Source organism: Pogoniulus pusillus, chromosome 2 (genome assembly GCF_015220805.1).
Source record: "Pogoniulus pusillus isolate bPogPus1 chromosome 2, bPogPus1.pri, whole genome shotgun sequence".
In the NCBI taxonomy this organism is placed as follows: domain Eukaryota; kingdom Metazoa; phylum Chordata; class Aves; order Piciformes; family Lybiidae; genus Pogoniulus; species Pogoniulus pusillus.
Window position 1 is genome coordinate 15,416,864 of NC_087265.1, and position 16,710 is coordinate 15,433,573.

Genomic DNA, 16,710 nt, shown 5'->3' on the forward strand with positions numbered 1-16,710 from the left:
TAGCCTAAAAATGATGACATGGGTTGTAAATGCACAGGGACACGCACACATAGAATGCCTTTCTCCAACATTTTTTTCATAATAGAGAAGAAAAGCCATAAGAGGCAAATTATGTTTCCTGTGGGTCCTTGGAGGCATTTTCTGAACTTGGAAGTAAAATCGTATAACAGGGATATTTTTCTTCCTCTCTTTCAACAGACCTAGCTATCAGTACTCATGAGATTTAATAACATTTGATGGAGTTGCAGAGCATGTTCAAACTCAGACTGCCAGGTGTGGGAATCCTGCTGCCTGAGCACACCCCTCAGCACCTGATGCTGGATTTAGCTGCAGTGCTATAAGGTATCACACTGCTACACTGCAACCTGCAGTCACAGAAAACCTGGCAGTGACCCATTTCAGTCACCCCTGCCCTGGGAAAGGGCACCTCCTATACATGGAGCAGGGGTGAGCAGGAAGCTGTGACTCCCCAGATAAACACCTACCCCCAGATGCTTAAGCCAAGACCCTGTAAGTGCTTACAAACACCAAGCAAGGACTTACAAGCATGGGTACTTCCATCTGGCTTGTATGTCATGAGACGGCATCAGCACACGAAGAAACCCTCATGCATTCTCTCCACTGTATCACTGACCTGCCTGTGGCCTGCCTGGACATCCAAAATTGGGCAGCTTTCATCCATGCAGAGGGTCAGATGCAGTTTACTTGCTTTTGCAGAGGAGGACCTTGCTCAGCGGAGCCCCAGCAAAAGCAAAGAGGCTAAGTCTGGATTCACAAGCATACAGATAGTCTGCTGTGCTTAACTACCACTGTAAGCCTGCAGGATTATGGAGCTCTTAAAGCTACTGTGGAAGTTGATAGTCTGTGACTTTGGGAAAAAGAGATATCATTTAAAGTGGCCGCTACTGGAAATGTTTATTTTCACCTCCCCTCCTTGACAAACAGAACAAAGATATCCAAGACTCTGGTTATCCAATAGTTAATGTGTGCACAGTACTTCAAACTTGTTGGTTTGCTAACGACACAGCTTCCAGCTTTCAGAGCAAGTATCACCATACTGCCTTGCAAGTCAAAGCCGATTGCAGTACAAGTCCTGTTCTCCCTGAAGTCAATATCAAGTACAGATTTTAGGGGTCAAACATTCAACCTGTATTAGCCTGAAAACCTGCACAAACATCAAAATTGCAAGGCAACAAATATTCACCTGAATCTGGCTATAAATCAGAGATGAAGATGTAAACTAGAGGCTCTGGCACTACAGCTGGGCTCTGTAACACACAGCAGTGACCTGTCCTCAATCTCTGTTCCTCCTTCTGCTTTGCAGCATCTGGAGACCCTTCCGTGGTGGACTTCATCCAACTAAGCAAATGTACAGGTCAGCTCCCTTCTTCCCAACCACAACATCCTCCCACATTTCAGCAAACTCTTTTCTGACAAGGAAAGTAGTGTTCAGCAAAAAGGCAACAAAACTCTTACCCTTTCCCCCAAACATCCAGATAGTTCATTTATTCCCTTTAAGCTGCACTTTCTTAACCTAATCAGGTTAGTGGAGGGATTTTTGCCTTGAGTTGTTAATGCTTATTTCAACCCTCTGCAAGAAAGGGTGTTTGTCTCCAGCCAGAGCACAACAGAGGAAAGAACAGAGAGTTCTTGCAATGTTTAGAGCAAGCTGAGCAGAAAACAGGGGGAAAAAGCAACCAGTTGTAACACTCACCGGGGATTTTTTCTGAACAGGGAAATCTCCTTTGGGGGGATCATCTCCTGCAGAAATAAAAGTGAACAAAGTTTCCTTGGATTCGTTTCTGTGAAAAGCGTTCATCTCCCTTCTCGCCTTGTCTCCCACCATGCTATGAGGCTGTGGTGAGTTGACTGGGAAGATTTCCAACCTCAGGCATGAAGTTTGATTCAGTTTGATTTAACCCTAATTAAGCACATTTGTGCAGCCAGGGCAGAAAGGGGAGGGAGATGCAACCAGGAAAGGGAGCTCCAGAGTTCATAAGAGTTAGAGAACACAGTCTAAATCTTTCACAGGTTGGAGCTCTTGGCACTTTGTGGCACAGACCTCCTATTTGTTTGGCATGCCCCCAGCTATTGTACGTGCACCAGCACAGCACTGTATGCTGAACAGATGTGAGCTGAATAAAAATCTCAGGTCCCACATACCCCTGCAGCCTGCAGATTCAGAAGCAGTGTGTGCATCTCCCTGCTGATGTGTTAATCACAGGTTTACTTTGCAGGGATCTCATTCCACTAAAAAGCCACAAATTCATCTCAAGTCATAACTACTAAAACACTCATCAAGACACACTTTCAGACACTGGATGTCACGGAAATCTGCACTGTGTTAAATCATTTCCTTGCTGTCTCAGGAGTGAAGTAACCCAGGGTTCATTCTCTGTAATGACCTTGCTTTTTCCTGTGGGATAGTTTAATCCAGAGGGCACAGCCAGCACCCAGATGCAGCCCCAGCTCTACCTCGACCTCCTGTTCTCCAGAAGGTCATGTTAGGACTCCTTCCATAGCCAAAGCACCCTATGTTGTGCTGGAAGCCTGTGGATACTCCCGCAGCTAGGTGGGCTCAGATCCATGAAAGTACCATGTTGTCCCTCTTTTCACACCCTTCCCACAGGAACAGAGGAGTTCTTCAGTATTATTCAAGTGCCAGTTTCAACTATAGAGTAAAATTCACATCCTTCCCATAAACCATACTCAGTGGTTATGGCTTTACATTATTCTCAGTGCAGTTCGGGGGTCTTGTCTTCTCCTTACATTTGGCTTCTTTAAAAGGCAAATGTTCAAAGAATTTGCTCAAATATCTATCCCTTATCAGTAAAAACACAGATCGTGCCCAGAATCTGCAGCTGGTACAAGGAATCTCCACAAACTCAACCCTAGTTACAACAGCAAGTTGCTGCTAGTGCTTGGGTATTGCAGGAGCCAGGTTTGCAGTTGACAAATAAGGAAAGAGGTCTTTGCTCACACCACAAGTTCTTAATTTGGCATCACTTATTGCTAACAAGACATGGAGAATATTTAGATGAGGGACTCAGATGTGACAGAGTGCAGATAGGAAGCATAACTGGACACCTGAACACAAATCCCAGACTTCAGATGAGGCAAGGAAAGGTCTACCCATTTCTTATTCTCTTCAATAGCAATGACAAAGTGTGCTAGTTGGAAGCAGGGTAGAATGTTTTGGTGAGAAGAACTAGATCATAGGTTGTGAAAGGAAAACAATGGTGATGTCTACTCCCCTCAGAGTCTTGCTGAAGAAGAAAGGAAAACATTAGATAACACTCTCGCCATTTTCACTCACTCTGCCTTTGGGCTTCTGACTGAGCTGCATCTCCCTAACCTCACCTTCCACTCACCTTTGCTTCTTAACCTCTTGGCTGAACCTCTGTTTTTCTTTAGGACTGGGGTAAGGTTGAGAGGGGCAGGGGGAAGGTGCAGGGGTGGTTGAGAGCCCCTCCTGGGGACTCAGGTTTCTGGGAGGGGAGTTGTGCTTCTGTATCACCTTTTACCTGGTATATTTCTGTATATAATTGCATATACTGTAAATATCTGCTTGTAATTTGTGCTAGCTGTAAATAAATAGCTTCATTTATATTCCCAGAGCCGGCTGAGACTAGTCTGGGTAACTTCTAAAGTGGGAGGGGGGGCAGGGAACACCCAAACTGTCACACAAAGCATCAGTTTGGTACTGCCCCCATATTACCACAAAACAGGTTCTTACCTTCAACGCTTCCAGCAACTGGCACACACTTGCAATTTTGCTTTTCACCTGGGTCACTTGTAGTGTGACAAACAGTGGGGTTTTAAGCCCATATCATGGGCAAGAGCGACTCAAAAGCATACCCATATCCAACACTGGGGACAGTATAAGTGTCCTGCAGGTCTGAGCATGTGCTAGAAGCAGCAGGAATACTTCTGAGCCCTCTGGTGGTGTCTCTTACTGCCCCAAGTACCTCTAGAAAACTGGTAGAAATCTGTGTAATTTGCCACACACAGGGGGGCAGAGCAAACACAGCAGTAAAGTTATTAAAGGAGAAATGCAAAAGGGAAGGGAGAAAAGATTTCATCATCCCTTGTGCAGAGGCCCCACGCTGCTGCAATGGGATGCCTTAAGATTTTCAGCATCCCACAGCTAAACTTCCTGAGTGTGTACACAGCCCTGTGTGTCAGATAAGCTAAACGATTTTTGTTTGTTCGTTTGTTTAATACAAGCATGCAGAACCATTATCAGTTGATGGGATTAACATACTACTTGTCAAATACACTGCAGAGACGTTTAGACTGTTAGCTGCCAGAAGATTTTCTGAGACAGAAAGGGATAAAAGAAATTCAAACACCTGGTAATAAATGGCAATTCATGGCAAACAGCAAGAACAAGTTAAAGAGAATAAATCTACAAGCACCTCAGATACAAATGAATTCAGACTAAGACTCAATAGAAGGAGACCTGTGCAGCCAGGCTGAAAATCAGGAAGGAATTGTACCACGATTGGAAATAGGGTGGCATTTCTGAAGACAAGTATAAACAAACAGATCAAGCATGGAGCAATAGAGGCTGCAAAGCAAAGGCACAAAATGAATTACAGCTAGCAGGGGGACACAAAAGGCAATAAGAAAAGGTGTTAGAAATGCTGTCAATATTGGAGGTAGAGGAAGGAAAATGAAAGTCTGTTATTTAAACTAGAAAACGAGCAAACAAAAGCTCATCCAGAGAAGCCAGGAAAGTTGTGTCCTTTTGTCTGTCTTCATTAAAAAACCCTAAATTGCAACAAGATACCTAACATCACTAAAATGCAGCAGCAGGAATATCGGTGAAATGAGACAAAAACCACCTAAAGAATATTTGGATACCACAAACATGCTCAAATCGTTAGAGCCTGCAAAAGTTCACCTTCAAGTGCTGAAAGTAGTATTGAATTACTTCTCTTCTGAAGGGCAGAAGCAGGACAAGCATCACCATTGCCTTTAAAAAGGCAAGTTAGGAGAAGATAGATGTGTTCCTTCATAGTCAGAGAGCACCAAAAAGAGAAAAAGGATTACAAAACAGTCATTTCAGATTAGAAAAAAAAATGCTCTCAAACCAAATTGATTTATTCTTTGGCAACAGACTGTGGTATAGCAGCCAGAGCAGCTGCCAATGTGATGTATCCTAACCCTAGTGTCTCTAATGCCTCACAATGAAGAGAAAGTCCAAATGAAATACCCACATATATAGTGGGCAACTGGGAAATCCTTCTAAAAGTAGCCTTAAATGATTTTATATTGGACTGGGGGGACATGAAACATGCAGGTTTTCATCTTTTCCATGAGCAAAGAGAAGATCAGTACAGCCAATGCACTGCTTATGTTTGTGCCCAAAACCAGGATGGAGCAAACCTGAGGGAGAACAGAGTATGAACTCAAAATGATGTTGCTGAATGGGAGAAACCACTTTGCAGCTCTGGAATGAAAGAGATGCTACCAAATACTACCCTTACCTACAGACAGAAAAAGCATCCCCAGAGATCACCTATTCCCCGTTTTCATTCGGAATGAGAAAAATAACTTGCTGTTTTCAAGAAAAAAATATTCAGAGCTGGGTTTTGGCCAAATTCCCTTTCTGCAAGGAGAGGTGAGCGCTGGAACAAAGACAGCGTGGCTGGGGCTGCAGGGTTTCGTCAATCTCTAGTGTCTGTTACATAAAAACACATTAAGCACTGGCTAAATATCAGATGCTGTCCTAGAGAAAACACAGGGATGAGGTAGCCTCTTCAATTTCCATGAAAATCATGTGCTAAACGATTTCAACTTCTAAGCCTAAAAGCAAGGACTACTTTCTGCAAAATTTTCTCTTTTCTGAATTATCCTTTATGCAAGTGGGGAATCTGCAGGATGATTCATGCTTAAATGTAATATTTAGCTGCCTTGCATAGCCAGAAGTTCTCATGAATACATTTTTCTATCACTTTCATTTCATAAATTTAATTTTTTCTGGCTCCCAGATCCACAGGAAGACAATCTGCATTTTCCCTTTGCTTTTAGAATCCTCATATTCTCACTGCTTCCTGCTGTAGTACTGTGCACATTCATCTGTTTATACCCAACTAATCTCTTCATTTTTATCTCCATTCATCTTGTGGCAAAATCCCTTCTTGATTTTTAGCTCAGCCACACACTGGTCTCTTAATAATGATTCTTGTTTTGAATTCATATACACTGGCCATATTTTTATAACCCTTTTACCACATCTCCATTTCTCTCCTCTTTCTTTCTTTCCAAGGTTAAGTTATAAGATGCTAGATGAATGTGTGCCAGCAATACTTTGAGCTTAATGACCTGGCCCTGGATGAACATGATAACCTCTCCAGGTCTCTTCTGGCTTATTTTCTCCAATTCTTTAATTACAGGAAAGACCATGGCTTAACTGATTTAGACAGATCAAGACTGGTATCCATTGCCTGCAGACTTCTCTCAAACTTCAAAGTAATTTAGGAAAATTACGTAGCAAATCACTTAAACAACCTGGAAAATATGTTAGAAGTCTTCAGACCTGCATCTGTGCTCTACTCACCCGCCCTTACAGACTCAAAGTTGTAAAGATTAATACCATTAACAACATCAACTGCCTAATCTGTATTTAAGAGTCTGCCACCTGGTCACAAGTTAACCTGTAAGAATCAGAGAAACTTCTTGTCCTTCCCTGGTGCCTTTTTTGCCTTCAGTTTCTTCTATGATTATCAAACAAATATATATTTTAAATCCTCTCACCATTCTGGGCTTCCTTTGCAGCCTGCAGCCTGCCATCCTCCTCTGCCATGTCTGCTGCTTCCTGCACATTGGATGAGTCCAGACCTGCTGTGCCTCAAGATGAGCCTCGTTAAGCAATCGTGGCTCCCTCTCACGCTGTAGTTAATGTTTCACTTCACTAGAGCAGTCCTTTGGTCATCAAAAAAAAATAGTTAAACTTTCATTTATTTTTGATCCTGAAGTGAAACTGAAGTCATCTCTGCTCAGCTCCCAGATGTCACAGGGAATCTGCCTTTCTCGTTGACTACAGTCTCTAACATAGGCTGCATGGCATCTTTCATGAGTGTTCACAATCCATCACTTTGTGCTGCAGCTACACTACCTTTCAATAAAATTACTACTTCTGGATGAAAAGGGACTGGACTTGTGACTAGACAAAACTGACAGCTGGCCAGAAATGCAAACACTGTACACCACCTACAGAGCTGGCCTTATTACTTATCCTCTAGTAGTTAAGGTTGTGAGAAGACACAGAGTTTCAGCACCTCTTGACAGGACTGGCTTCAGTGTCTGGTTCTTCACATGCCACATAGGAATGCAGACGTTAACACTGACATATCATCCTCCCAAACCCCTTCTCACCATAAAGCCACGGGCTGCCTGAAGGAAAAGAAGCAATTTTTTTCTACTGCTCTCCTGCTGTTTACTTCTTTCTGCTTTCTCCATACAACCTCCCCCAAACTGCTGTGACTTTTTTTTTCAGAGAGGCTCTAAGGCATTTCTTCCTCAGGGGAAAACCCCAGGTATTTTCTGCAGACACAGAAAGGGCTTGCAGTGAAATTTTGTACTGCCAGCTGCAAAGCAAAACAGGGTCTCCATCAGCAAAAGTCATGGCCCTGAAGCCACCTGCATTCTTCACCTCTTAATTGCACTGATATCTGAGTTCCACCTGCTTCACAGCCCTGCATCTCTCATCATCACCTCCAAACACACAAAATATACAGTCAAGGTTACAAGCAGATACGTAGCTACTGGCAAACTCTTCTATTGGCCCAACAAAAGTTGGTCCAGTGGAATTGGATAGAAGGACTGAAATGATGCACTAGGGAAATGGGGAGACACATCCAGACTCTACAGTGAAGAGAAACATGCAGTTATACTATTTATATGTACAACAGTGAGCAGCCTAAGCAAATCACAGATCAAATTCCAAAATGAAACAAGGAATAAATTCCTACAGGTGTTCAGTCATTTGACAGAGCAACAAGAGATACAAAAGCTGAAGTGAAAGGAAGAACAGCACAAACAACAACCAAAAAGTATGGTAAATTGTAAGTGCCTCATGGAAGGAGGACTGAAGCAAAACTTTAACTACAGACAGAATTCTATTCACACAAGATACATTAAAGATAGATGGTAAGGATTTAAATCCAGAATGTAGGATGTATGGCCAGGATCCAAGGAGTGTTAGTTGTATTGCAAAAAGATGCAGCACAGACTAAGTACAAAGCACAGCATGGTAAAGCTAGCAGTATGAGACTCTGGGTGAGCATTGTGAAAACCAAGTAGAAAAGAAGTATGAGCACTGCAGGCCAGACAATACAATAGGGAAGAAAAGCTGGAGGGAGAATAGCTGTTGGGAAGAATAAAAAGCTTTACTTAGTAATGCTTGTGACTTCTGCTGGAAGATTAGGAGGAATAAAGCACAGCAGGAAAGGACTTTCCTTCCTGAAGAACTTTGAAAGAGACTGCCACGGCATGGAAAAAGCAAGACTGTTCTCTTCATTGGAGGGAATGCCCAGGCAAAACAGAGGGAAAGATGGAGCTGATCAGCTGAGGCAAGAAATGCAGAAAACTCAGCATAACCAAAATACAAGCACAAATTTAAATTACCTTCTAGAGTCTCATGATGGGAGTACCACAAAACCACTGCCAAATATTGGAAGTCAGCTCCAGAATAAGACTTGTGCTCTTTCAGAACAAAGAGCTGCCTAACAGTAAGTGGATATCAAGGAAGCTGTATATTGTAGAGAAAAATCAGCGAGTAACTTAGCTATTCAGTCTGTCAGTAAGAAGACAGTTTAAGTGACCTTTTGAATTCCTTTCTAGCTATTTTCCCCTCCAGTTCTAAGTTGTACTTAATGCTATACGATAAGGTACTGTAATCTGACCCAGAGCTGACTGGTAGCACTAGTTTCAGTAAGTTCAGGACACAGAGAAAATGGACATCTTGGTGCCCTAGGCAATCTGGATCCCTGGGAACGTGTCCATTCCCTGGGATGCTTCTATGTTCTGCCCTTATTGCTTAGCCTTTGTATCTCCTTCACAGTGACTTCCATCCTACGATTTAAAGCATTTTATGAATGCTGCACAGTTCTTAGAAGTGAGACCCTAGTTAAAACAACAGATAGTTTTGCTGTTGGCAAATGAATGTAGAACCAGCAACACAAATAACACTGAAAAAACAAAACCACCAATCCAGAAGGGGGGAGATCACAGTACCACAGTATCACAGTATCACCAAGGTTGGAAGAGACCTCATAGATCATCAAGTCCAACCCTTTACCACAGAGCTCAAGGCTAGACCATGGCACCAAGTGCCACATCCAATCCTGCCTTGAACAGCCCCAGGGATGGCGACTCCACCACCTCCCCGGGCAGCCCATTCCAATGTCCAATGACTCTCTCAGGGAAGAACTTTCTCCTCACCTCCAGCCTAAATCTCCCCTGGTGCAGCCTGAGGCTGTGTCCTCTCATTCTGGTGCTGGCCACCTGAGAGAAGAGAGCAACCTCCTCCTGGCCACAACCTCCCCTCAGGTAGTTGTAGACAGCAATAAGGTCACCCCTGAGCCTCCTCTTCTCCAGGCTAAACACTCCCAGCTCCCTCAGCCTCTCCCCGTAGGGCTGTGCTCAAGGCCTCTCACCAGCCTCGATGAGGTAGGTGTAAAAGGGAGAGCGAGCTCCATTTCTATCACACTAGTCAGCACTGTTTGACTTGCAAGGGTGCAAGTGACACATCAACTCTGAAGGCCTTTTTATGCCCCTAACAAACAAGGTGCACTAGTCTCTCTGACACCCAGTGCCACAGCTGTCTGATTCAGGCAGAACTCAGCCTCTCTGTTCAAAACATCTGAGAGCCTGGAAACAGAAAAACCTGAATGTTTACCCAATCTACTTGCCTGGAGTTGAGGCTGGGTTCTCCCTTTCATGGAGTGAGAAGGTGGGAGGTCCCTGAAGCTGGAAGAAAGATGGGTGAAGGAAGGCCTTAGGAAAAGCACTTGAAGACCATATGATGTTCCGAGAACATTTCCTCCCTGGCGGCACCAGAAGTGGGATCTTACAGAATGCCTTTCAGCAGCAGGTCTTGGGCCATTTCAGTGAGTGGATATCAGTATCTCCATTTCAGAGATGAGTAAAGGAGGGAAAAGCCATCCTGGTGAAGGCTGATGCCACTGAAACCTCTTGCATGTCAGCCCAGCAGTCTATCCGTTAAGCTGCCCTGCCTGTAGTATTATCACAGCAAAGGAAAAACAGCTACTGCTGCTTTCTGCCACAGGCTCTGAGGTATAGCTCAGCTCCAGAAGACACCACAGCTTGCAGCAGCCCTGGATCTGAAGGAATGCTGAAGACAGTCTCATGCAGTGTTCCAGTCATCCCTTGAGTGCATTGCCCTCCTCTCCAGGCTTGCTTCCAGCCTCTAGGACAGATACTGCCTTGAGAACTTCTCTTTTTGCACTGAATCCTTGACTGGCCAGTAACTCCTTTTTTGGTGGTGAGTTCTATACCCTCTCCCATCCAGCTGTGGAGTAAAAAGCTACTTTTGTTCACTGTTGGTCTCTTCTTCAGCAAGTTGCAGCTGGTTAAGAAGAAAGCAGGAATCCTGTAACAATCCTATTTCCTCACAGCCAGCTACAGGATGTGGCAGCAGGACCCTGGGGTTCAGTTCTGACTACTGTCAGGCACCTTGAGCACATACTTCAAGTTTCCTAACCTTAACTCCACTGGCATAAAATGAGAGTCAGGCAGTGATAAGCTCCTGTACATCTGGGGCAAATGGTTTATTTTATTAATCCAGCTGCAGGCCGAGGAGAATCTTAGAAAAGGCATTAATTTCAGCTCCCATTTTTTTCCAGGAACACACATTCTGATTATTTTATTCTTTGCAAGCTTCTCTGTGGCAGAAGACACAATGCACTGCATAATTCCAAATCTCTGCCATCACAGAGAGCGCATTTTTGCCATATCCCAGCACACAGCTGAGTTTTTGACTGCATCTTAAGCTAGATTGCAATTGTGTAATCAGTATTTCATCAGGGCAAGCCAGCAGGGACAGAGAACATGTAAATCCCCAAAATACCTCTGTTCTGATAAAAAGAACTTGCATATCTAATCCAGAGATCTCAGCTCTCAACAGTGACCTCTCCCAGATGCAAGCACAGCCAGATGATGCAACCATCTGCATTCTAGGGACTGTCATTTTCACTGTGATGTCAATCAGATCCTCCCTGGCCATCTCCCCTCACACCAAGGGCCAGGCAGATCAGGGGCTCATCCAAGTTTCATTAACTCTGGTTCCCTGCATTTTCATAACAAGCTTACAGTGCCATCCATTCCTTTCAGCCTCCCCCCACAGTGGCCATGGGGATCAATTCACTAACATGGTGAATGTGAGTAGCTCTCATCAGCTCCAGTGGGAAGCACAGCCATGTGGGTTTTCCCTTCATCAGGTCCCAGAGGAGAAAATTAGACTTTTAAAATACATATATATATATATATATATATATATATATATATATATATGATGTTGATCTACACACAGAGCTTTTGGGTCTCCAGAGACCCTGAAACTTTGTAGCACAATTTGTTTTGTCTTGGTCATCCTGGGCAGTCTGCTCTCGGCACTTGGGGCAAATCCCTTCTGAGTTTGGCAGGGAGAAAGGTTATACTCATGTAGGAGAAAGAATTCATCTGTTCCTCCTGCTCTTTAGGCTAACTCCCCCAAAGAGATCTGCTCTTCCTATGAGTTGAGCAGCATCTGATCCACCTGACATCAGTAGGACCAGGGATGCTCAGCCTTTCCCAGATGCCACCCCTAAGCACATGTTCACTTCCCTCTGCTCAGGATGCCTTTTTCCCCAGAAATAACCTCTCCTGTTTCAGTAGCTTATCTGGAACACATCTTCTGGCTGTGCTCGAAACTTTCTCTACTGTCCTCAGACTGTCTCCTTCCTTCTGAGATCTTGCATGGGCTTGTGCCTATCACACAGGAGTCAAGCCCAGCACCACATACCTGCCCTCTGCATGCTTCCCTTTGGCGAACAGCAGTGATCTCTGCCCACGGAGCAAGGCCGATTCCGATTAAGGGTGGATTAAGGGTGTGTCACCTGGGAATGGGCTGGCACCCTGCCAGGTCAGTTGCCTGTAGAACCCAGAAATGCTTTGCCAGGGGCACACAAAAAAACATGTCTGGTGTTATTCAGCTTGTGACATTACAGAAGCTATGGAGCAGTTCTGAACATGCAGGGCTACAGCACAGGCCCAAGCAGCAGGCAATGGTATGTGTCACTCTTACTGTACCTGCAGGCCACCAGAGCTTTGCCAACTTCACCAAGAGCAGAGCCAGTCCCATGCATTTTGAGTGATCACGGACAGAGCCTCAGAGCTCAAGTCCTATACAACAGGAGGCTTAATTCAGTCAAACAAAACCACATTCACTCTTCAGGCTACTACACTCACTTCCAGCCCTTCTGCTTTCCTAAGCTATTTCTATGTGGTTCCTTGTACACTGTAAGGACACAAACCCTCTGTGGATTTCAAGTATCTTCCAGTAGCTACCAGCTATTGATCTGGTCCCTCTTTACACTTATTCTTACCAGCAGCCAATCCCATCTGTGCCTGAGCAAAGCAAAATGCCCAGATCTAGCAGAGACTTTGCTAGTTCCCTCACTTCCTCTCTTAAACCTATTGCCCTGGAGGCGATGTCTGGATGGCAAACAGGAAAAGCTGCAAAAGAAAGATGGAAATGGTGCAGATGGGTTGAGAGGTAGCACATGTACATATCAGCTACATGAAAAGTTGCTAGATGATGATGTGCCCATTCTGGTCAGTTGCTATATCCACTGCAGCCTCCTCTGGGGTGTGTGATGAGGGGAGATGCTGTTCCCATCCCAGCTGATGAACAGCAGTGCTGGGAATACGCTGCTATAGGCTTTCCATCGCCCCTTTCATCTGCCATGCCCACAGCTGGCATGTCTTTGTTGTTTGGCATTCAGCCTTTAGATGTCTCCAAGTGCTCCTGTATAGCCCTCAGTAAACAGAGGAGAGTACACTGGTACTCATTGACAGAGAAATCCATTAATGCCAACATTTATTAGCTTAAATAAATCCATGCCAAAAAAACCCAGTCACCTTTTCCAAGAACTCCAGCTAGATCTAGCCATGCAAGTCCTTTAAGATGCAGAGGGCCACTCAAGGGGTATATATTCAATTGGCCTGAAAGAACCTTTGAGTGCTCATCAGCTTGCAAAGATTTTTTTATAGAAATACTCACTTTCAGAAGCAAAGTGTACATGGCACTTTTCTCTCCATCTCCCATTCAGTTTTACCTCCAACAATAACTGACTAAAGAGATTCACCACAGAATGCCTTCACATTGTACTCATCTAGAAATACTTATCTGCTGTATAAACTCAAATTAATATTAACTCAGATTAATATTAATTCTCTTCAAGATAAAGACAGCTAGGAATAATTTGAGGGAATAAAACCAGTTTTCAGCATTTCTGATGCTTCCTATTGTTAACAAACAGACGATCTTATAATGGCAAAGTCAGAGGAATAACTCCTTTGTTATACTAGATCTGATTGACTGATTGACATGACAGATGGTGTTTTTATTACTTTCTGTCTTTATGCCATCATGAAAGAGGCCTCATCTAATGCAGCCCAGGCTGTATTTTGAGTCTTAACCCTGCAGATAAGCAAACCCCATTTCATCAGGTTAATGAATCCTCACTTGATTCAGGAAGGCAATTTTCCTTATTCTAATCAAGTACCCAGAGCCCAAATTGTCCTGGCTGATCGACTGCCAGCAACGGGTACACCTTTTTACTAAGGACCATGTTTATTTTCAAAGCAGGGAAACAAGTTGTTGTTATTATTATTATTACAGAACCAATTCTATATTCAGTGACTTCTCCAATATTGGCTTTTACTGCAGTCAAAGAATTAAAGACAAAAATAACTTCAGTAAATTCCTCTCAGTCATTTTACTAAATAACAGGCAGGCAAGGAAAATTAGAGATAGAGAGATGCCCTTCTGTCTATTTGTAACTCCCTCACCAAATAACTGTCCCCATGGCAATAGCATCAGCATCGGACTCCAAACTGAGGGCTGCCAGCCCAAGCAACTTTGCCACCAGGCTGGCAAAAAGTGACAAAGGACTATTTGCCTTCTAAAAGAAAAGCTCTGAAGGAAAATCAGTGCCTCCAGGATGGTCCTCGCAAGTTCCATCTCCAGCATGACACTGGGACTCATAAGAACAGTTTGGTGCTACAGCTGCTTGGAAGCAAAGCAACAGCTCGCATAAAGATAGTGATCACAGTGCCTTGCTGCCTTAGCTTTTGGTTGACTCGAGTGACTCCAGGAGAAACCCTGCCAGCTGTGGGACTGTCCAAACTGCCTGAAGAAGCAGATGGGAGGTCTGACATCTCCTGCTCTCTCCAACCTGCTCTAAGACTAGTCCAGCAATTGAGTCGATGTGAGGACAAGGAGAAAAAGCAACTATCCCAAGGTTGTACAGGAAAACAGCCACAGAAACAACTCTCAAATGATCACTCAGTCATTGCTTTTACTTTTCAACACACGCATTACCTTTTCTTACAGCCTCACAAGCAGAACTGGTAGCCCTGATCAGACATTCAACACTGGATTTTCACCTCCAGAAAATCTGACCTCCAGGAGACTCAGCTGGAGTTTGTAGGGCAAGCAAAGTGAGCTGCTTAACACAAAAGAAATTTCTTTGCCATTATCTGAAAAAAGCTGAGCTGTTGTCCTAACAGCTGTCCTGAAATTATTGCTATCTCAAATGAAACAACTGTTCTTTAATGATTTTTATCTACCAGCCACCAGATTTTTAGGGGTTAGTCATGCAGACTGTTAGACTGTAATATCTAGGCAAGCATCTTTAATACAGTGATTGTTCTGCAGGAATGATAAAGATGGAGAATCTATTAACTCTTCCATTCCTCAGAAGCAAGAGAGCTTTCCTTTCCATTCCTACTAAACAAGGAGAAGTTGTCAAGATGGGAACCTACAACCTGCATTTTCTCCCCTTTATGACACAAACTGGCCCTTCAAACACACCCCAGCTGTACTTACAAGCCCAAAATCGCCATCAAAGACTACAGGATTCCCTGTCTACTAGCAATTCACAGCATCTGCATTCAAGGGCAGCACAGCACATACAAACACGAGGGCAACAGGGTAATAGGCAGCAGGTATAAAGCAAGCAGTTCTGCATGTTGCAGTCACTCTACAACAGCACTCCTGCTGCAAATCTGAGAAACAGCTGCGAACCTCTGCGACATCAGGTTGAAGCATCACCCTTGAGGCACACCCAGCAAATCCAAGCCCCACAGCAACACTGATCAAGTAGATGTGTAAGACATATTGTCTTTTAAATTGCCTTTCACTGTTACCATTCAAGTACAGATCAGATGGGTTCACAGATGTATCTCGTTAAACTAATTATCCCAGAATTACTTTGTGAAGACTCAAACCTCATTAACTCATCTCAGATCACTTTCTTCTGGTTTTGAAATACCCTTAAGATACAGAGTAGTATGAAAGGTTTTAACCACGACTTGAAGCAGTGGCTGCAACTTTCTGATTAGTTTAGGCTGAGACTGGGATCTGGGGACTCAAGACAACCCAAGCAGAGAGGAGGCCATTTCAAAACAAGGTAGGGGACAGTCTCACAAGATTTCTGCCCTTAGGAAATCTCACAAGATCAGTCACTCTTACCCTGCTGGAGAATTCATTTTGAGGCAAAACAAATCTGATAGCATTTAATTTTTAAAGACTTTTGGCCTCCTCTGAACCAAAAAGGGGACACGGAGTCTGCTCCAGGCTTAGACGCCTGGTGAAAATGCTGTGTTTGAATTAGGGGCTCCAAAACCAAAGTCAGAAAGTAAGGCTGGGCTCAAACTCACGGATTAGAAGTTCCCACGCATTCTCAAATGTCTCTGTTTCAGGTCCTCTCATGTAGCCCATCACATTTAAAACACATAGCACGCTTCAGGACAGGCAGCCTTTTAAAGTAGTGCTGTCGCTGAATATCATTATGGGTTTGATTGCAGACACCTTTGGGTTCAGAGCAAACACCACTGGAAATTGTTCAGACAGGGGATCAATATAGGCACATAACTTAAGAAGCATGTTACTTGTGCAGACAGCCTCCAGAGACAGCCCTGAAACTGTCCCCGCAGTTAAACAATCCCAGCAGCAGCAGGTATCCATCCCTACTAATTACTGCTGGGAAATAAGGTGTTGGAGCAGCGGGAGGAAGTGGCGAGCTTGCTTCTCACTAGATCTCATCTGCTACAGCAGTTTTTCAAATGAGTAGTGTAGAGTGGAGAGAACCTGTCCCTGGGCCTGATGAAAACCCCCATAAACTGGGTGAATGAACCATAATGAAATTCACCCTCATCCAGTTTCAAGTGTCTGGGAAAAGCTGACTCCAGCTGCTTTGGAAAGAACCACAAAGAGGCTTCACAGCTATGGGTAAGATGCCCCAGTAGCTTTCTCATTGCCTTTACTGAGTGTCGTGTCAGACCCCCTGCACGGAAGTGTCTGTAATCAGTGAACCCATGAAATGCTACTTCTGCCCAAGGTCTTATTCACAGTTAATCCAAATCACCTTGATTTATGAAACTGACTGGAAACCTCATCATAGCAGGCTTTATAGA

The 16,710-nt window shown here is 44.0% G+C and overlaps 1 protein-coding gene across 5 annotated transcripts in view; it reads right to left on the reverse strand.

Moving 5' to 3' along the window:
- Nucleotides 1-15,338, reverse strand: part of SLC15A2 (solute carrier family 15 member 2) — a 59,721-nt gene extending 44,383 nt beyond the window's left edge. For 2 of the 5 annotated variants that reach the window (XM_064157239.1, XM_064157256.1), the window contains exon 1: nucleotides 1,715-1,996. In XM_064157239.1, coding sequence (XP_064013309.1) covers nucleotides 1,715-1,846 — 132 coding nt within the window. In that variant the 5' untranslated portion in view covers nucleotides 1,847-1,996. Of the gene's footprint in view, nucleotides 1-543; nucleotides 822-1,714; nucleotides 1,997-15,319 lie in introns of those variants that run through there. The other 3 variants (XM_064157274.1, XM_064157265.1, XM_064157247.1) reach the window with 3 other exon arrangements.
- Between the last annotated feature and the right edge of the window lie 1,372 nt (nucleotides 15,339-16,710).